This window comes from Zosterops lateralis (genome assembly GCF_965231275.1).
Source record: "Zosterops lateralis genome assembly, chromosome: 7".
Taxonomy (NCBI): Eukaryota; Metazoa; Chordata; class Aves; order Passeriformes; family Zosteropidae; genus Zosterops; species Zosterops lateralis.
This window is the reverse complement of record NC_139767.1, coordinates 12,976,497-12,998,496: the sequence shown is the minus strand read 5'-3', so window position 1 is coordinate 12,998,496 and position 22,000 is coordinate 12,976,497. Positions and strand designations below refer to the sequence as shown.

General features: G+C 46.9%; 1 protein-coding gene across 3 annotated transcripts in view; it reads left to right on the top strand.

Moving 5' to 3' along the window:
• NRP2 (neuropilin 2) overlaps positions 1–22,000 on the top strand; it is a 90,282-nt gene that overhangs the window by 36,180 nt on the left and 32,102 nt on the right. For all 3 annotated transcript variants that reach the window (XM_083864786.1, XM_083864785.1, XM_083864787.1), the window contains exons 6-12: positions 755–924; positions 1,961–2,116; positions 10,567–10,711; positions 11,017–11,366; positions 12,480–12,624; positions 16,330–16,446; positions 18,989–19,141. In XM_083864786.1, the coding sequence (XP_083720912.1) occupies positions 755–924; positions 1,961–2,116; positions 10,567–10,711; positions 11,017–11,366; positions 12,480–12,624; positions 16,330–16,446; positions 18,989–19,141 (1,236 nt within the window). The remainder of the gene's footprint in view (positions 1–754; positions 925–1,960; positions 2,117–10,566; positions 10,712–11,016; positions 11,367–12,479; positions 12,625–16,329; positions 16,447–18,988; positions 19,142–22,000) is intronic.

The window sequence follows — 22,000 nt, the reverse complement described above, 5'->3', positions numbered from 1 at the left end:
CCCCGTTGGTTTACAGCAGCAGCATGCTTGGGCCCAAGTACTATTTTCTATCACTGTTTTCTTTGCTGTTGTTTTTATAGGACAGCTGCCATAAAATAGATGGGATGTGCCATAAAACTGAGCTAATTGTGACTTTTAAAGCCTTAGAAGTGAGGAGATCCAAAGAAAAGCATAGCAGTGTCTTTCATAAATTTGTCTGTTTAATCCCTATGGGCCTGATACCGCATACAGTGCATGCAGATATACAGAGACACATGTGCATCCCTGCTCTCATATGCACACAAAACCCTTAGAGCTGCCCATTCCTGATGTTCCTGCTGGCAACAGTAAGCGCTCTCCTAATGTGTCTGTCTGTACTCCTTGCCTTGTCAGTGCTTAGATTTCACCTACAGCCTTCAAGAAGATGGGAACTTTGTGGCAAGGGTACTTGGAACATCTTGGTGGAGGTGGAGGGAAGGAAGGGATAGAATTGTGTCAAAACTGAGCAAAGGCAAAGAAGATAGAGAAAGAGAGAAAGATCCAGGCTGTATTAGTGTTCAGAGGGCCATACAAACACAAAGCTGCCCTACCTATAATTTTTCATTGCCATCTGTGAACACACACAACCTGCAAGATGGTGCAGATCTGTTTGTCTTTCCAGACAGGCAACTTTGCTCAGGGTTAGCTGGAGAGATTAGTTCAGGGCTGCCTTTCACTTGAGGATGAAGTACTGAGACTGCAAACCAATCTCTGTTTATGTGTGTGTCTGCTCTAGACTTTCAGTGCAATGTGCCTCTGGGGATGGAGTCTGGCAGGATCTCCAACATGCAGATCAGTGCCTCCTCCACCTACTCAGATGGGCGATGGACCCCTCAGCAGAGCCGGCTCAACAGTGATGACAATGGCTGGACCCCCAATGTAGACAACAACAAAGAGTACCTCCAGGTACCTTTCCAGCCCCCTCTCCTCTTCCCCCACCAAATGGAGTGTCACGCTGTTAAACTGACCCTTGACCATAAGGCTTGTTGAATTTTTTATTGCCTCTGTGGCTCATGGGGAGCAAGCAGCAGGGGAGCTGCAGTGCCTCAGTGAAATGCAGCAGACTGGCTCTCCCATTAGCTTGCCTGCACAAGGACTGACTCCAGCCACTGTCTCCCTCCCACCCCCTCCTTTCTGCCCAAACCTTGATGGACTTTCCATCAGACTGACAGAGACTGAGAGACCTCTGCCACTTACAAGGGCCACTGACTCTGCCACTGGCCTGAGGACCAAAGTCTCCAGGGGGTGCATAGAAAAACAACTAGAATAATATTTATCTCATCAGTGATGCAGGGAGCGTGAGTGGGCTGATGTCAGGCAGGGGGCTGACAGAGCAAAGGCTTTCCCTGGGAGCTGGTTAGAGCCACAGTGTGTCCACACACAGCTTCTGGCTGTGTCACATCGCCGGGAGACACTGCTTGCTAAAGGGCACTACGAGCAGGAGGTGGTGAATGTCATTGCCTCCAGCAGACGTCTCATTCTTCATTCATGGCAGGGCTACTAAGCCAGCTCTGCTGACCTTTCTCAACCCATGTTGTAAAACAAAACGAAATAAAAACAGCAAGGGAAAACCAAGAGCTGCAGCACTTGCTAATTGGATATCGTGCTTTTATTTTACATGGAAAAAGTCAGTCTCTGTCCTGCTTTAATGGACGTGCACTTCTGTGCAGCTCCTATTGCTTGTCTGAGGCAGAAAGAAGGCTTTGTGATGGTCCCATATAAACAGACATCAAGTCCTTAGATACTCTTGTCCCAGGGTCCTATCCTGATGAAGTCAGCCCTGGGAAGGGTCGTGGCTGTTGAACTGTGCACCCACAGATAGAGTGAGACAGGCTGAATTTGCACCTTTTTATTTTTCAGAGACAGAGAGAGGAACTAATTAGCCACTCTGGACTCTCAGGTGGTCATCACTCTCTTTCTTGTCCCTTTTTCCCCTGGAAAGGTGGACCTCCACTTCCTGACTGTGCTCACAGCCATTGCCACACAGGGTGCCATCTCAAGAGAAACCCAGAAGGGCTACTATGTCCGTACCTACAAGCTGGAGGTCAGCACCAATGGGGAGGACTGGATGATGTACCGACATGGGAAAAACCACAAGGTAATGTCCTTTTTGTTCCTTCTGCCTGCACCTTGGGGAGACTTGCAGCCAACAAGAGGGAAGAGAATTGAGAGATTTTGCAGGCCCAGAGGGTTTAATCCATGAGAAACCCTTTTTCTGATGAGGCTAAAAGACTGATGATGCTCTGAGCAGAAATAGTCCTTTCTCCTCTGCACAGCAATGAGAAAACACCATTCCTTGGAAAACCTGGCTGCTGCTGCATCTTTCGAGGTGGTGATAGTATGTTCTTTGACTGCAAATGAAGGAGAAAATGTTTTCACAGCCTGTGTTTTGCCATATAAGATTCATTGAGCTTTTATGGTCGTAGACCCGTCTGCATGCTGGGTTAACAATCACAAAACCACATGAAACTGTAGTTCAGGAGTTACTGAGGCCTGGAAATGAAAGGGCACAAATCCTAAGAGGCAATTGCACCATCCCAGAGAACAAAATGAGCAATAAATAATGAGAAACAATTCAAGCTGCCAGAGCTGTGGGATCTGCGCTAAGCAGGCATGGTCAGCAAGGGTGCATTGAGCCCTGGGAGCTATGCATGCTCTTGATGTGTTTCTAGGACACCCACAGAGGTGGGAGCAAGAAGGAGGGAGGGTAAATATGGGGTTTCATCCATTTTACACCATATGGGTTCTGGTGTGTGGCCAGGAAAGATAAACTTGGAGTGGTCTGCATGGTGGGAGGCTTGTTGTATGGGAAAGAGGATTAATGTAGCCATGGTGCCAGACTGGTTTTTCTCTCTCAATTGTTTTGGTCATGTGGTTGTTCCCTGGTTAAGGGTGCCTCAAGAAAGCACTTCCCTGCTCTTCTCTGGCACCCAGAAGAGAACACAATGCTGCTGTGTTCAGGTCCTCCCTGCTGATGTGCCATAGTGTGTCTGTATGAACTCTGTGGCTGGGTTCCCACACACCTCCCCCCCACACATGTCCCGGTAATTTTTGATTGCTCAGCACTTCTATTAAATTAGCTGTCCCTTCCCTTTGCTGGCACGGGCACTGCTGGCATGAAATGCAGTAGCCTGCCTTGTCCAGGATTCATCCAGACATTTCCTTCCTTTCCGGGCTGTGTGATTTCCCCTTCCCCACAAGTGTGTCTTAGGGTCAAATTCCCTCTGCTTCCCAGAATGAGTCCTCTCTGTGCAGAGGTCCCTGTCAGGGTCTCATACCTGCAATATTTGGAGTATTTAAGCTCCTCATGTGCCAGTGACAGAGTGTTAGCCCTATTTTAAAAGTAGGGAAATGGAGGCACAGGACAGCCCAGCACCACATAGTGGAGTCCTCATCTGGGCTCCTCCAGATCTCGGGTGGGCTGGCTCCAGGACAGTAGCTCATGGCAGACCCCATGTATAGTCCTAACACAGTGCCCATGTAGTGGTGTGGAGCCTCTGTACTCTCCCAGGACCCACTGGTCACAGCAGACCTTTCAATGAACCGGGGCCATCTCTCCTCACCACAGGTGAGTTTGGGGTCTCATTGGGACCTTTTCTGTATGGTGAGTCAGGCAGGAGATGCTTATTGTGCTGGGCAGAGAGATGAGCTATATACACAGCTCAGTATATCAGATAACCACTGGCAATAAATTTACCTTTTCAAGTCTTAACTGGAGCAGGAATCTGGCCTGGAGGGTTGTTTTAGTTGAAAGGAGAATAAATATTCCATCCCTGCAATGCCCAGTCCTGGGCGTTGGACACTATATCGTCGGCCAGGGTGGTGCAGGACAGCATGACTGGTTTCAGTGCTGCTAAGCCAATTTACATTGCTCCAGCAAGACCCTAAAGCCTGGCTTGTGTCAATCCAAAACAATCTCACAACCACTGGAATTGCCACCATTTCAGGATTTGGCCCTTGATTTCTGTCAGCTTATTCCTACTCTGTTTTCTCTTTTCATTAAAAAAGTGGAAAAAATCAAACCTCTTCTTTTTTACTCCTCTATTCCAGTCTCTATTCATTCCCACATTCTGGCCTTAATTTAGCAGACACTTCCCAAGGCTGGAGGATAAGTAATTGCTTTTTGGTGGCTTGCCTACCCCTTGCATCAGGGTGACTGCTTTCCTGCCCTGCCAAACAACTGGCTGCCAGCTGCTGAGCAGAATGGGACCAGGGCAAGGCCACTTGCTCACAGACCTGGTGCTGGGGGCCTCTGGTCCCACATTCTGTGCCCACATTAATCCCCCTGTTCCTGTGCTAAGCAGCTCCCAGATGTCTGTGCTTGAGGTGCAGGTCCCTCCCTGCATCAGCACGGAGCTCCGCACAGCCCGGCTGCAGCGCAGGAGCAAACCATGCCAAAGAGATTCGTCAAGTCTGCCGCAGCTTGATTTGGTGCCATGAGGAGCAGGGAGGGAGGGGAAGGTGTGGACAGATAGGGACTCTCTATATCTATGCAGATAGATACGTATATATAGAGACACATACACATATGCACATACATATAGCTGCACATACACACATATATATGCACATGCACACATAGGCATATGGGGTGTACCAAACACTGCTCTGAATTTCTGCCAGCTCTGTGGGCCAAAAGCAATGTTCTGCTATGTATGGGTGGGTCAGCTAACATTCACATCTTCATCGAGGAGCTAATGCAAGAGAAAACCAGCGAGTGCAGGAGGGGTGGGGAGGGGATGATGCTCCCTGCAGAGGATGGGAAGCTCTCACCACCTCTCTATTGCCCCCTGCTCCCCCTCCCTCCGGTGTTTCAGATGAGTGGGGCCAGGGTGCTTCCCCCTGCCAAATGTGATGGCTCACCTTTGAGTCCCCAGCTGCTGGCACTCAGCAGCAAGGGAAACGCGAAAGGCAGGATGGAGCAGCGGAAAATGTGATTAATATGTGCTCGCAGCAGACAGGGCTGGCTGGGCTGTTTCCGTGCCGAGCACTGCTGTGTTTCTGGGATGGGGAGGCAGTGGGAATGCAGCCGGCAGGCGTGGAGGTTCACACTAACTCCCTCCCCTCCCCACCCTGTCCCTACCAGGCTGTCTCCCTTCCTGGCAGCCGACTCCCCACAAAGCCCGGCCCAGACATCCCCCTGTCCAGGGGGTGGTGCTCTGTCTTTCCCACAGGCATGAGGGACAAGGGAGGAGGCTAACCCAGCAACCTGGCCAGAGGTGCTGCGCTGCCTTCTGTGTGTCCCTGAGAGGGGAGACAGGGAGGAGAGTGGCCACCACCACGTGCCATCCCATACTTGCCCCTTACTACTCATCAGCGTGCCCCGACCACAGGACAGGGTCAAACCAACCATGCTGCTGCAGAAAAGCTGGTCTGGCTCTTGCCCTCCCTGTTGCCTCCCTCCCTCCACCTCTTGTGATCTGGGGCCAGGCCGATGGCCTCTGAGGATATCTTCCAGGCAAGTGGCCCTGCATGCCGAGATCTTATCTAATGTCTTTTTGCAAATGTCTTTAGAAAACAACAACTCTTCTTGAACCCAAGGAAGGAAAAGAGCACCTGGCAGGATTTGACCTTTTGTTTTTGGCCATTTTCTTCACCTGGCAGGATCTGACCTTTTATTTTTGTCCATTTTTTTTTGGACAGACTCATCTATGAGGATTTCATCAGATAACCAAGTTCTCATCCATTCTGATCCACTTCCTTATTTGTAACACCTCAGATTCCAGCTTCCATGTGGTCTGAGCCGCTCCATCCTAGTAACTGTGGAGATGAGCTCATGGTAATCATCTAGTGTGGCAAGGGACTGGGGATGGGATGGATTTCAGCATTTGGAGTGAGCTGGGACCATGATGAGTGCTGCTCTCACTTTCTCCATTGCCTCTCTGTGTAAAATGCAACTGAAACATTAGTTTCCAGAATCTGCATAAGTCAATGGACAATAAATAGCAGAAAGATCCAGCTGATGTGCATTTTTCATTTCTAACTAATTTTGATGGGTTTGTGCTTGTTATTAGGTAATTTCCTGGGTGGCATTTCAGGCGGTAGCTGCACAAAGATTGAATTGCTGCAAAGAGCAATATCTCACCTGTACATTTGGAGCTGAGGTTTTTCTGACATCAGAGGTTTTTGGTGCTGGCAGTGAATATTGAGGATGACTCTTTGAAGACCCTTATGCCTTCCCTTGGGAGTGTACCTGTCTTTTCAGTTCTTAATCAGATCTCCTCTACTTATTTACCTGAGGAAGGAGAGGAAAGCTTTCAGTCCTGTGACTTTTTTATCTGGAAAACTCAGGAAAAACTGGTGAAATGAGCCAGAGGGGCACTGATGTTTCTGCACAGAAACATCATAGTGTAGAGGATTTGCCCAGAAACATCCAGGTCCCAGACTGCTTTTGCAGGCAGGACAAAGACATCAGGCTTTGCCAAAGGCAGCCTTGCGCATTCACTCTTGGTGCAGTACCTGGGGAGAATTACAGCCCTGGCTTTCCTAGCAAGGCTGCAGCTTTGTATTTCTGGGCCTGATATCTCCTTTGCAGGCTAACACAGTACCACTCCTCGTGTCCCTGATGACTCCCAAATCTGAGTGGAGCCTTTCAAAGACACAGAGCTGGCAAGCCCAGCCTAGCACACTGTGCCTTGCCCAGACACTGTGCTTTGTTGAGTGTTGCCAAGTATCATTTTCCTTTTAACTCCTTGTTCCTGGATTTAATAAATCCAGAACTATCCACCCTCCACTTGAGCCAGAATCCTCCCACCATCAAACATGCCCCATTTTATGCCTTCCCTATCTGACAAGGAAAATAATCTCCCCTACTTTTCTCCTTCATGCTTCTCTGTCTAAATCCTGAAGCCCTAATCCTGTTAGCATGCTCTGTTCCAGGGCTCTGTCTCCACAGGAGTAACATAATCCTGCAGTAAATCTAGTGGTCCAAAGAGACACATACGTACGGATGAAGGCAGGGCTGCTGCCATCCTTGGCCTTCTCCTCTTCCTCCCTCAGCCACTTTCTTCAGCACCCCAAGAAATTGCATAGTGGCCAAGCAGCATAATAAATAGAGCAGGAGAGAGATTACCTCCTACCCCCTCCCTGACTCATTGCCTTTTCAACTTCATGGCACTTTTTGTCTCTCTGTCCTTCATCTCTTTCACTCCAAACTGCCAATGGCACAATTCCCATATCCACTGGAACTAATGTAGCTTCAGCAATCCTCCCCATCACCCTATGATGGTTCCAACATGTCAAAAATGCAACTTGTAAATGCTGGTGTGGAGCTTGCATGCGGAAAACTTTCTCAGTCCTCCTCTAACCTGGACATCATGTCCCCTTACCACTTGCTTTCTGCAGCAAATTAATTAGGCAGGTCAGATCTCATTGATTATCAATTTAATTTCACATGCAGACCTGCTGTCTGGACTAAAGCGGAAGTAAACATACAGTATGGGGAGAAGATAGGCAGCTTTTTGATGCAGCAGTGAAAGCAAGTTCCCTTGACCATTTCTTGGAAGGTGCTTTTAATTTGTTAATGGCTTTCCCATTCGTCTTCTGGCTCCATCACCCTTGAGTGTGTGTTCATGTGCATAGGTATGTGCGCTCTCCGCTGAGTGTATATCTATTTATCTATCTATTTCCCTAGATCACAGCCAGGTATTTTTTTTTTTTTCTGCTGGTGTAAATTACTGTGACTTCTTATACTTCAGTGGTGATATGTTGATTTACACCATTCAAAGACTTGGCTCAAAATATGTGCTGAGTGGGATGGGAAGCAGATAGGACGGGAGGAATAGCAATGTTCTATTTTGGTAGAGAGGGAAGAAGTCTTTGCTTTCTTGGCACTCCCAATTTCACACATTTTCTTGCTAGTTCTTCCTATGCTGTGAGTGCTAATTTGAGGCAGGATGTAGAGCCTGTTGAAGCCAATGGGCCTCTCTCCACAGTGTGCTGGAGCCCTGGGGTCAGCGTTTTCAGTACAGGGAAACCAGACGGTCAGGGTCAGACCCTGGTTAGCAGCACCAGGACCTGCAGGCTCACAATGCATTTCCACTTGGGAAGGAGCTGAAAGAGCAGGCACGTGGGAATACCTCAGGTCTCTAACAGCACCATGCACGTGCCCTCTGGAAGTGGCCCCTTTCTGTTATGCTGAAGAGGGTGTGAAGCGATGGCTTGCCGTGCTCAGTTGGGGCTGTTCAGCAGCGAGGTTCAATGGAAGAGATCCTACCAGTGCAGCTGATAGCCGAGCCGGAAGTCAGGTGCTGATTCTGCCCTCACAAGCTGGCAGTCTGGAGTGTCATGGCCCAGATTCAGAGTTCATAGCTTGTTGAATGTGATCTAGCCTGGGTTGCTGATTTCTTAATCTAAAGCAGAATTGAAATTGCTCTTCTTGGCAGCAGGTAGTTGGGACCAAGGTTGTCTAAGAGATGTTTTCAGCGATGCCTCTAGTAGTGATAAAGTTTTTGGGCTCAGTCCTGCTTCTGCTTTCTGTCAAGCTTGACTGTGCAGAAGTCAGCAACAAATTATGCTGGTGTAAATTTGGATTCCGGCCCCTGATGCTCGTATGTGCGAAGTGAGCTAAAAAAGAACAAAATTTGAAATATGTTAAATCAAAAAGAGCAGCAAACCTCGTCAGTGACTGTTAAACATGCTGGTCCATATGCAACCTTTGGCTCAGGGAGTCTTCACTCTGCTGATGTTGGGAAGCAAATAGAGGTTGCCAGGAGAAGACTCCACTGGACTTACTGCCCTTGGACATCTGCTGGGACCACCATTAGGAGCGCTTCTCTGGGACAGAGGGACCTTTGGTCTGACTTGACATGCTGCTCCTTGTGCTAAATAGTTGCACTGGCTCAGATAAACATTTCCTGTTCTCCGGTGTTAGGTTCAGAAGTAAGGTGTTGTGTGTCAGCTTCTGTGTTGGCATAAAGCTGAAGGCTCTGCTGTGGTGTGGAAATATATCCATTTAAATTGTTTGTGTGTGTTTGTGTGTCTGTGCCCATGGGTTTACAAGACACACACACACAAACATGCACACACATACATATGCCTGGAGAGTGTTTCACAGTAACCACTCTTCTTATAGCCCTCCTGCTGGAAAAAAAGGGTATTTGGTGTCTGCTGAGCAAGGAAAAGCATGGGAAGTGAGGTCAGACAGGATAAAATAGGATATTAAAAACACATAAACCATGCTGTGTTGCTAAACGGTAGCAGCATGATATATATTCTCTAGATTAGCATTTCTGCTCAAGTTCACATCAACCCCTCATCCCAATTACCAGCCAGATTTGCAACTGATTCCCTCTGTGGGGTGGCTGCTCCCTACCCTGAAGGAGTAGATGGCAATGTGCAGGGGCAGCCTAGAGCAAGCTGGGGTGCTGTGAACAGCCCTGTAAACAGCCTCTGCATGCCCTGCTGTGCTGGATCCTGGGAGAAGAGAAGTAACATGTGCCATCTGCAAGCCTAGAGCCAAGAGAGGCTTACAAAATGCTTCCTAGCTGCTATTCAAGGCAAGGGGCCAGGATACTGCCTCACCCCTTCTTCTGTCCTCAATAATTTGACTCCTGCCTCTCAGGAGACTGGTGCCAAAGATCACGCTCTCCTGCTTTCCCGAGATAAACTTACTGGGAACTCTAGTGCTTAGTACACATACACATGGTGAGAGCTTGCAGAAGAACCCAGCCAGCACCTCAGTGTGGATGTGGTTCCTGGCTGAGATGGGAGGATAGTCTAGCCCTGTCCTGAAGCTCTTGGAATGAAAGCAAGCAATGCCTGCAGCCTTGGTTTGTGAGCTCTAGTGCTTTATGCTGGGGCAGAGAAAGGGTTGAAAATTACCCTCCCCTTGGGTATTTCCTCTTTCCCTCCCTTTTTTTCCCCCACTATGACTTTGCAGCCTAAAATAGAATTACATGTATCCAATCCTTGTTTGGCCTATTAAAAAAATGGGCAGAAGAGGTGGATCTAACATCCATCTGGTAGTTATTGATTATGGCCATCTGGTAAGGCAGCAGCCATTTCATACCATGTGGGATCATAAACTCTCAAAAAGCTGTCTCCATGTGGCAGGTTGCATGTGCATGGGAGAGGCAAAGGCAAGGGGCTGGCTGAGGCAGCAGCTTGTCATCCCAGGCAGAGGTGCATCCTTCCTGTTCATACCACTGCTTGCACATGATGTTTCCTGGTGGAGCTCAGTGTAAGGATGTGTCAGGATGTCAGCCTATTTGGGGGCATCTGGTCATTTGTGCTGGAGCAGATCTTGGTCTGAGGGCAAGCTTGGAGCAGCTGAGGCCTGATAGTCTTAGGTGCCTCAAAGTGCTGTGAGAGGCATTCAGGCAGAAAGCTCCTGGCCCTCCTGCCTGGTAGGTGAGTCTGTCCACCATGCTCTCCTGACAGCAACTCACATCTTCCTGCAGGCCCCTGGTGCTTGCCCTGATTGGAGGCTGGGCCTGACCAGAAAGCCTTTCCTTGGTTTTACCTGGTGAATCGATTATCTTGACTGCTTATCTGGTGAGGATGTAACAGTGTGTGCAAATATACATTTGTGCCTCCCTTCCCTTGCAGACATTTCAGGCCAATGAGGATGCCACAGAGGTGGTTCTCAACAAGATCCACAGCCCAGTGCTCACACGCTTTGTGCGCATCCGTCCCCAGACGTGGCACAACGGCATTGCCCTGAGGCTGGAGCTCTATGGCTGCCGCATCACTGGTGAGGGTCCCCTCCTCCCCTTGGCTTCAGTGCTCCTCTCTGTCCCTCCAGCAGCCTGTCCTTGGGTGCTGTCCCTTGCCACTGTCATGGCTGCTTGTGGTGGGAATGGTGACACTGTGACTAGCATGTCACATGACACCCATCACAAGGGATGTGCTTGGAGAGACAGGACTCCAGGTCCTGGAGGGAGGGGGAAATGCCCAGTGCTGGTGTTGGTTTAGTGTCCAGAGCTTAATGCTGTGAGAAGAACCATGAGAACTTCCCTTCAATTCCCCTGACTGTTCATGGCCTTTCCTTCCCTGCAGATTCACCATGCTCCAACTTGCTGGGAATGCTTTCTGGCCTCATTCCTGACTCACAGATCTCTGCCTCTTCCATCAGAGGCTATGACTGGTCTCCCAGCATGGCCCGCCTGGTGAGCAGCCGCTCGGGCTGGTTTCCTCGTGTGCCCCAAGCCCAGCCTGGGGAGGAGTGGCTGCAGGTGGACCTTGGTGTCCCGAAGAACATCAAAGGTGTCATTATTCAGGGGGCTCGTGGAGGGGACAGTGTGACCACCACTGAGTCCCGTTCCTTTGTGAAGAAGTTTAAGGTGGCCTACAGCATGAATGGAAAGGACTGGGACTTCATCCAGGACCCCAAAACAATGCAAGCCAAGGTAAGGCACTGCCTGGAGCAGCTGCAAAACAGGATATGTTTCTGACTAGCTTAAGTCTGGCTGATTGGGTCTTGGGAAATTGGCTGTCCACTCCCACAGAGACCTTGAGAGTTTGGGGTCGTCACCATGAAATGCCAGGTTGTGTCCCTTGGTGCTGCTCCAAATCTCTACTAGTGGCCCTGAGTTCTACCTTTCCCCAGGGATGGAAATTTCTTTTCATTCTCTATTGTGGACCAGGCCTGGGGATGTGGACATTACCTGCTGCCTCTCCCAGCTCCTGCAGGTCAGAGTTCAAAAGATTGTTTTATTATGTTTTGTGTAAAGCAATTATGTTTTTCACTAACTAATTATATATTTTATGGGGAAAGGTGTGGCTGTTGTGGTGTGCATGTCTGAAAGAGGAAGATGAGTCACAACTCCTCTTTAGGAAATTTTCTACTTCTGAAGTCACTGGTGACCCTGAAATTCCCCGTATTTTTTCCTTAGCATTGGAGTTCCCCATAACCTTTCTGCTTAGTGGTATGGGAGTGGCAATGGGCTTGAGGAATAAATAAATTCTCTGCTACTGCTTGTTCTGTTTTTATGCATACTCCTCTGCTTAAGTTTTGGGTAAATTTTAATTTTTCCTGATCCTTCAAATGAGGGCTGATGCTATCTATAGCCATCTGTTTATTCCCCACAGACCTTAGTTCGTGCCTGTAAGCTGAAAAGCAGCAATACTTGGACTGTGAGGAAAACCAAGCATTTACACCATCCTAGAACATGCAGTAGCTTCTTTATTTACCAAAGGACAGATCTGATCTTATTTATATGTGAAATTAGTGGCTATTCCCCAGGCTGCTCCTGCATGGCTTGGATCAGGATCTAACCCCTGGATTCTGAGCAGAGGCCAGGAGAGATTGTGCAAGTTTCTTAGAAATAGCCTGGCTGGTCCTCTTGAAACTTAAGAAGGAACAGCCCAATTTCTGCTCAGCTGGGCTCAATGGCCTGGAGTCGGGCAGCTAAACTACTTGAAACTGTGGCCATGTTCTGCCAGACCCAGAATACCAAATCTGCTTGAGAGCATGTGAAATGCGCACATCTCTTGCCTTTTCTCTCTCTTTCTCTCTGTAGCTTTTTGAAGGCAACATCCACTACGACATCCCTGAAGTCCGGAGGTTTGACCCTGTTCCTGCCCAGTACATCCGAGTGCACCCAGAGAGGTGGTCCCCAGCAGGAATAGGAATGCGCCTGGAGGTGCTGGGCTGTGACTGGACAGGTAGGAACCCCTACTCTTCTGCCCACTGGCTGCTCTGGGGCAAAGCACTAAACCAGCAAGATGCAAACTTAAGGTTATTTCCTGCTATGGTCCTGCCTCAGCCATGCTGTGGCAGGGAGACTGCAGCCATGAAGGCAGTAGGGCGGCTTGGCCCTACCTTTTTATTTCCACCTTGAAAAGAACTGGCCTTGATGCAGGAATGTAGCAGCAACGTTTGGACTCCAAGCTTTCACACAGAGCCCCATGCAGAAAATGTCCTCAACTTCCTTCACACTCCTTTCAGATCTTTTACTTTGACATTGTATAGTCTTTCACAGTCTCTTATGTCAGAGGACATTTGGTCTTTTTAGTCCAAATAATAAGACAAAAAGTAGGAGGAGGAGCAGAGGTGCAGTGACCAACACTTCATATCCTGAGCTGCCACAACAAGGCTTTGCTGTAATAACAACAATTCCTCTCTCACTGAACCCAATGTGGAAACCTTTTTGTAGACAAGGTTGGGGAGTTAACTCTATGACATCTCTACAAACATCCCTTAGACCCAGGAAATTTGTTCACTTTTGCCTACCTGCTTTTCACACGTGGTGTGCCTTTCAGCCACCATTGTTTTTAATACAGAGATGAAAACTGACTTCACACGTTCACTGGGATCAGTAAGAGGTTGTGCCTCTGACCCTCTGAGGTTCAGTGGTGATTGATTTCTCCATGGTTTCATCCCCAAAAGCAAAAAATGCACCCAAAGGGTCACTGGGTCTGATGCTAACTTTGCAGTGCCAGCGGCTAGTTGTCCTCTTTTTAATCTTTTATTTTTTAATAATCTGCTTACATATGAATCTGGAGTCCAGATGTCAGTGATCAAGAGGTATGATTTCCATTTTATAAACACATCTGTAGAAGGCATTTTCTTGTAAGAATTCCCATTCTAGGAAGCTTGAAAGACAAAGCTTTTTTTTTACCCTCTTGCGCAGTCTTCACTAGAATTTCCTCCTGTGACGTACTGCAAGATGCATTGCAAACACTTAACAGCAAATCACACAACACATGTACACACTATCAATAAGGATAATTTTTCACTTTTGAAGTCAATGGTAAATATCCCCCTGGACTGGCAATCCACTATAAATTATTTAAACTTTAAATCAGATTAGATCTTAATTTAAATCTTACGACATCTTAGGATGTTATGGGAGAAGCAGGTGCGAGAAGCAGGAGCTGAGGGCTTTGTGCAGAAGTGGTCAGGCAGCTCCCACATTGCTGCTTCCTGCAGCTCCCAGGAGTCTCCAGCTGCCAGATCTCTGCAGATTGTTGCTGGATGGTGCATCATAGATAGCACTGCGTCACTGCCACAAAGGGAGGCAGTCACACAGGACCTTTAGCCATGTGCATGCCAGCCCTTCCACTGCACTGCCCCAGCTTAGAGAGTATGAGGGGTTTGTCATCTTTAATTTCTTATGCTATTTTTGGCCCAAATTTCCTTTCACATGTGTCCATGCTCATTTTCAATATCAGTAGCAACAGCACATGTTTTTTCCAGGCAAGGTGTTTTATGGTCATTTCCCAGTCTGGGCAATAATTTGCACATTGTAATGTTTAAAACTCAACTGCCAGGTCATAAATATCTGTAGCTTTATTAATCTACAGCTTTGTAATCAGAGCAGGGCTTGTAATCTTGTGGATTCACCATGTTATAAAAATCATTTATATCCCTGATGCAACCTGGGGAGCAGAGATAACCCATGGCATTATCTGCATGTGTAATCCAGGCTGGCTACATGCAGCAGGCCTTGACAGTCCCCAGACAGGGCTCTCTTTTGCTGGGAGGACCAAGGCATGTTACAAAAGTGGCTGTGAAAACCCAGGTAATTGCACTTGCTTGGGAACAAGATTAAGAAATGGATTAAAACAAGATAATTAAAAATATTTTCAAGTGAGGGTCTAAGCTCATGTGCACCCTGCCCAGGTGTTTCTATTTCTTATTAGCAGCAAGCATCTTAATTACTGAGCTAAACAGGTAACAGCCGCAACTAGGCTCACAAACTAGCAGGCTACTAACTCAAAAATTGGGAAGCAGGCAGTCAGCAATTGCCTTCTTTCAAAGAGCTGCCAAAATTTTTCCTCTGAAGAGTGGAGAATGATGAATGTTCACTTGCAGCTGGGTTTCTCTCCTTTGAAGTTCCAAACATCTGGTTTCAATTGCTCAGTGACTTTGCATTTTGATTAGCAGTTACCACCAGTCAAACAGACACTTGCAGGGGCAGGGAGGAGTGAGAAAGCAAGCAAGCAAGACCTCTCTTTTTCACTTTCCATTTCACACATGACGCTGTCCTGCCTGTTATTTTCATTATCTCTTGTAACCATCGTGTTGCAGCTCTGCCATGGTAACTGATTTTTCAAGATATATTTCTGCGGCTTGTCCAGGGCAATGCAACACTGTTGATTTACATCCGCTCAGCATCTGTGTCCCATATGGGACTTGGCTTTCAAGGTCCTTCCACATTGTCACATTTCAGCTATAAATCTTGATATACAGGAACAACAACCTAAAAAAATGTACCAGCTCTAAATAAGTTCCAGCTTTTGATATGTTGCTTTCACCTGCTGCTGCTTTTTTTCTTTTCTGTTTTTATGACATTTTTCTGTGCCTGGCTGCTTGCAATTTGCTTCTTGGTTGCATTTGGAGTTTTATGGGGTTGTAACAAATTTGAACTTACAAATTAAAAGACTTTGAGGTTATTTGGTATTTTATCCTGTACAAAAGACAGCCACTGAAAAAAAAAAAGTAAAAAAAAACTCAGACAGTTGGTGTACAACATGTTTAATAACAGGAAAATAAAAGGGCATAAAGGAGCCTATGGAAAGTATTCAATGTATTTACCCATTTCCTCCTGCTTCTGGCTTTATTAAACGATATCCTGAAGGGTGCCGACAAAGAAACACAATCACACATAACTGAGCAAAGCTGCCTCTTTCTAAAAGTGGAAAGAATCAAGTCTGCTGTACTCCACTTAATGCACCCATAAAAGGAGAGTTTGCTGGAACCTAATGTCATTTACTGTTGATGTTAATATCCTTCCCTTTCTTGCTTAAATTTCCCCTGACACCTGCTTGGAGGTTGTTACACATGGGCCACGTTAGAGAAAGGGAAATTGGACAGAGACCCTTTGAAAGCATCGTCAAGAGCCTGGAGTGCGAAACCAGATGCTTTCTGCAGTGAGCCAGAGCTCACTAGGGGATCCTCTGGGTCCGTTTGCGGTTACATCATTTGTGGGTTTGAGTGACTTGTTTTATAAATTGGCACAACTGGTGGGAATGTTGTGTGTGTTTTTTCAATGTGTCATATGCCTTTATGAAAGAAAAAGATGTTCTGCCCGTGATCTCACTTATCCAGTAATGACAGCTAAGTGGATTGCCAGCACCCGTGTAGATTGTAGATTAAAAAATTAAGAGAAAAAGTGGTGTGTATGTCTAGAGAAGAGGCTTGTTCAGTGGAAACTCCAAATCCATAGAACTACCATACAGAAAGACAGTTCACTTGAAGTTCAAACTATGCTGACATGTGTAGCACGTGAAAATCTCATGGCATACTTGTTCTATCTCTTTCTGCCATTATAAGAATGTGAGAAAAAGTTTTTTGCCTTGTTTCTACTACCTAGGTTTCTTGTACTGTCTGTTGCAAACAGCTTCTCTACTCCATTTTTTTTTCAGATGTCAGACCCACTGCAGAGACACTGGTGCCCACTTTGAAGAGTGAAGAGACCACCACTCCCTATCCAACCGATGCAGAGGCAACCGACTGTGGTGATAGCTGTGGAGAAGAGGAGGGTATGTATCAGAGCAGAGCATCTTTATCTCAATAACTGATGGGTTAAGAGCTAGGAAAATACTCTTATCTCCCATTAGCTCCAATATATGGAGCTGATTCCTGGAAAGCTTAGAGTAATATTATTAGTGGTAGGCCAGGAATAAAAAAAAAAAAAACCACCAAACCAACCCATAAACAAATCTGCCAGAATCTGATAAGTTCTATCAAGGAAGTATGGAAGAGCAAGAGATAGCAACTAATGTGGTCCCTAGGGTACAAGACATGAAGAACTGATCTCCCAGCTTCCTTACATGACCTGAAGAAACTCATTTAGTGCCCTGTTTAGAACCATCTCCATTCCAGATCACTTCTTGGCTGGATGTCATAAACTCAGAAGGTGATTCAGACTGCCTGGCATGTAGGGCTCCTTTTGCAGGGGTCACAAAGTAAATCACAACATGTATTGAAGACTGATGTCCTGAACGCTTATCTGCTTAAGGACCATCTTCCATAGTATCAGCAGCTTAAAATTTAGGACAGTCTGGGCTCCTTGTGTGGGCAGTAGAGAGAAGGGAACACTAACTCCATGCAGGATTTCATCTACCCAGTCTTAGAGGGCTGTCAGCTGCACATGAAATGGTTTGGGATCTGTAGCACTTGACTACTTCTGAGGATGGAAGAAGCTGCATGTTAGTTTAGACCCCATGCTGTGCTTGTTAAGAGCCGGTGCTAGGGGAGGGCTAATCTCCTGTGCCTTAAATCCCTATCTGTAAAAACAGACATCATATTCTTCTGCTTCTTGCAAGGGGATATGACCATCTAAAGGTTGTGAAATGTCCAGATGAAGAGGAGAGGGCTTGACAGAGCTGTGCAAGGTTAGTTGTACAGTGGAGTATTCAGGAAATGTATTCCCTGGGTGCAACAGCAGAGCCAGAGCCTCAGCACTGGAGCATTTACACAAGAACTTCAACAAGAATCTCACAAGGAAAAACTGTCCTCTGAGATAGCTCCTAGGACTTCTGTCACTTCAGCTTTCAGTTCCAGATAAAAAATTAAGGGGTTTTAAAATAAATACATTTATAAAAGAACATTAATTGGCTTTTTCACACCTCCCATGGGGATTCTACTGTACTTTAGTTCTAGAAACGTAAGTTGCAAAAGTATCTCCAAGGGCCCAATTCTCATTGCTTTGCTTTAGTGATAAGCCTGTGCAGCCCTGCAGCCATTGAGGCACTTGGGAAAGTGCTGAGAGGAAATTTAGGCCAGTAACAGTCTATGCAAGAACACAATTCCTGGGTGCAATCCAGGGCAAGAGAGCAAGCAGAGTATGCCGTGGAGCGTGGAACCAGCCTCCCTGTCAGCTTCCCTCAGATTTAGCAACAATTTTCATTCTCATACTCCATAAAACAATGAGTGTGTTTCTCTGGACAATCAGATTTATTACAGCCAAACAGAAACAATGCTGCTCTCCAGGGTACGAGATTAGATTGGAATAAAAGGATCCATGGTCTGCATTGTTTTATTTTGGAGTAAGAGTATGTAAAAAAAGCCCTCTGCCCCTTGCAGTGAAGTTCGCCTGATGCCTATCACTTGAGTCACTCACCTCCTTCTGGCTATCGCTCACTTTGTGGGCACTGTGATTTAAAACTTCCTCTTTGCTCAGGAAAGTCCTGGCCTATAATTAGGCTCAGACATACATGTCCGCTGAGTGCTTGGTATGGATTCAGCCCATTTCTGCAGCCTCCATGCCACATGACTGATTCCCTCAACTGAAAGAGCCAGCAGCTGCCTCACTGCCACACACAGGCCCTGGCATGCACCCGCCTGCCCACAGCCCTGTCTCTGCAGCAAAGCTCTCCAGATCTTTCAAAGCTGTTGTCACAGGGGAATTAACTCTGCTCCTGTTTCAAGATGGAAAGTTAAAGGACTTGCCCAACGACCATGTGGTGAGTCCATAGCAGAGCTAGAAATAGAGGCTGGTTTCTTTCACTCAGAATCCAAAAGCTTGAGCTCATGGTGGCCCCACATTTTCCCTGGTAACATTTCCATGAGAAGGTAGGAAGCAGTGAGTGACAGCTCTCAAGGATGACAGACAGCTCCCGTCTGGTGCAAGTGGCTAGGTCTGTCACTCAGGAGCTGGGTTTCTGGAGCACTTGAGATTCTCCTTTTTGAGCCAGGCAGGAACTGCTGAGCATAGGGCACTCAGGAAGGACTCTTCCCTGACATTTAAAAAGGCATTTAATATTGACCACTGTAGGGGAGGAAGAGAAGGTGCTGATTAGAGTCTGGAAGCATTTGCTTGTTGCTTTTATATTTGCTTAGTTTGGTGGATTAGCCACAGGACATGGTGTGAACATTTTGATGATGCAGAACTTCAGGCTGATCCTTGGAGCTGAGGAAATGTGAGATAGGTTAAAAGCATCAGTGAGTGAGATTTCATGCTTTCTTCAGTTTTGATGGCTTGCCAGCTATTTTAGTTTTGGGTTGTTTTTTAATAGCAACCCTTCATGGGTAGGTCATTATTTAATCTGACTTTATTTTGCTTCTATTTCTTTTTATAAGATTTCCAACTCCCTGCAAACTTCAACTGCAACTTTGATCTTCCTGAAGACCTTTGTGGTTGGTCACACGACTTGGCAACCGGTTATACGTGGTCTTTTCAGCCTACAGACACCTGGATTGGCAACTCTGAAACAAGCCCTGACACTGTGCCTGGTAAGATGATTAATACCAAAGCAGGGAAGAGAGAGCTGATGGGGCTTGCTTCATGTGAACAGTATGAATGATTAGTGCACAGCTATCGTGAGCTGTGAAGGCTGTGCAGAGCTGAACTTCTTTTATGGAAACTTTCACATGCTTTACTTTATGGTTCATGACTTATTTATAGGACTGTGACCGCTGGCACTGAATCATACTAACTGTCCTCTTGAGATAGCCTTGAATCAGACACTGGGCTTTGAATCCCATGGGACTGTGAAGGCTAGTCCAGGCTTTGTTCCACATCCTGATCCAAATGTCCTCTGTAGGATCCAGTGCTTTTTCCCCAGAATGCATTTCTTCCTTTCCCATATGTTACTCAGACTGCCTATAGTCTTCAGCTACTCTGCACTCTAGGCTTGCAAAGGCTGGATTTCAGTTTCCTCCCAGTGAAGGATGAGCTAAGCCCTAAGAATGCTGGAAATGCCAGCTTCTTGCTGTTTGACTTTTGCTCTTTTTCTCTTCTCATTTTGGAAGCAGAAGATTTGCATGACTGTGACAGAGCCTAATTTATGGAGGACCTCACTGAGATGTGCTGGCATGGGTTGCAAGGGTGGCCTGCTTCTGGCAATGTGGTTGATAGATCAAGTTCTTCAGCTTCACATCTTGGAACTCATGCCAGGACTAGTGTGCTTTCCTTATCCCTCATTGACTTTGTGGCATGGTTGGCACGAAGAACATTTGCCAATTTCCTTATAACAGTAGGCTGTGTCACTGTAGCACCACTTCACTTTCAGTCATTGCTTGTGAAAGTCAAGGTTCCTGCAGGCGAGCTGGCTGATCTTACCTGTCCTGGGCCGTGCCCTGATGCCTGGTGATTTCAGTGTCTGCGCCCAGGGAGCCATGCATGGTGTGGGCCCCTCCTCACCCTCCCCTGGGTAAGGTTGAGTCTCGGAATGCAAACATTCAGGCGAACCTGTTAGCCACCTGGCAGAGTCGCTGGCCAGATTGGCAGTGCCGCCAGCCAGTTGGAAAGCCGTGGAGCCAACACCTGGTAGGCAGTGCTAAAGAGGAAAATATGTATTCCAGAAACATATGGGAAGAGGAGAATCTGCTACATCTCCACACACAAATCACCCCCACACAAATGCACACATCATTTCTCTCTTCGGCTCCTGAGGTGCTTAGCTTTTTTCTAAGAGACACGGTAATGCTGTAAGTGCAGCCCATATGGACATCTGAAAAATTCTTTGGCGTGACATAGAAATACAGTGTCTGCTATGGAGAAAAATATTTTCATATTTCAAGTGTTTATCTCTTCAGTATTTGAGTGCTTTAGAAGAATAATATCTGGAGCTCAGTGGAGCCTCAGGCTACAGGAGAGAACACTTACAGCCAGCCCCAGACTTAATAACCCTCCCCATCTCATTCACTGTAATAATGTTTAATTAATATAAGTCTCCTGCAAGTAGGATAAAAATTACTTATTTTTATAACTCAGACTCAATTTTTCATTTCATTTCCTCTCCCCCGAGTCTCCCTACAATTAGTTGGCCATAGTTTCTTAGAAGATCCTGTTGTAGGAGAGGCTGGTGTTGCCTCAGACAAGCAGCATGCAGTCCTGGTTTTTACCCTTCTTCTGCTCTTTCTCCTCTTTCTCAGTTATAAATTGCACAGTTTCACTGTTGGGGCTGGGGAATGTCATCCTACTGAGTTCAGTGGTCTGTTTTTGTGCCAGTGTGGAGAGCTCTCCCTCAGGGTGCTGTGCAGAGTAGGCACTGAAGCACTGAGGGGGTGCAGGCAGGAACTCCAGCACTGCCCTGCAAGTCATGGGCTATGTGGGCAGGGGAGGAGGAGGTAGTGGCTCCAGGGGGCTGGAGTGACTTATCCATAGCAGTGGGGGAGCCAGCAGCAAACACCAGCACAGGCTGAGGGATCAGCATTGGCACTGCCATGGATCTGCCTCCTGGCTGGCTCAGGCTATCTGGCATCTGTGGGTATCCACTGCCTTGCCCCACAGCACAAGGCTGCAGAGGAGTTAGAATACAAAGGCATCACTGCTATGCCACACTTTGGTCCTGCTCTTAGAAATTAAGAAGACATGACACAAAAAGAAGCAACTATTTGCTTTTTTCCTCCCCAAAGTGCTTTTAAAGTCAACTGGAGAAACATGAAAAAGAGCCAATGCCAGCTCCTTGGTGGGGACAGAATCAAAGCATTGTTTGGTTCACACTCCCCCATTCTTCCCCTGCCCTTCCCTCATGCTCCCTCCAGCACTTTGTTTCTAGTTAGAAAATTCACGCTCAGACTCCAGGGAGCAAGGAATGAAAAGCCGTTGTTCAGGGTGGTCTTTGCTTGTGAATTCCCCACCCTGGGGTGAGCAGTTGGGTGAAAGAGAGCAGCTGTGCTTGGTTAGAGGCAGGGCAAAAGTTAAGGAGAACTCAAGGCTGCTGGAGCCCAATTTATTCTGATTTAAAGGTGCTGGCCCAGGCTAGAGGCCATGGCTGCTCCACAGTAGCAAGAAAGTGTGCTGTGTCTTTAAGAGCTACATGGAATATGTTTCTACTTCTTTTGAAAACTGCAAAACAAATATTAAAATTAAAAAGGAAAAAATAATAACGAAAGGAGGAGCCCTGGCTCAGTCTGCATAAGAGAGAGAGAGAGGGGGGAAGGAAATGACCACGGTGAAATATCCTCTGTGAGGCACTTGATTAGAAAAGTCTGCTGAGAGACAGGCCTGAATTCCTCAGATATCTCCCAATTTCATTTTGTGCGCTGCATGCAATTCCTCCTTGTCTTTGGCACGGAGAACTTCTCAAGACTGACAAGACACCCACTGCTCTCATTCCACTATTTTTATTTCCAAGATACTCTTTC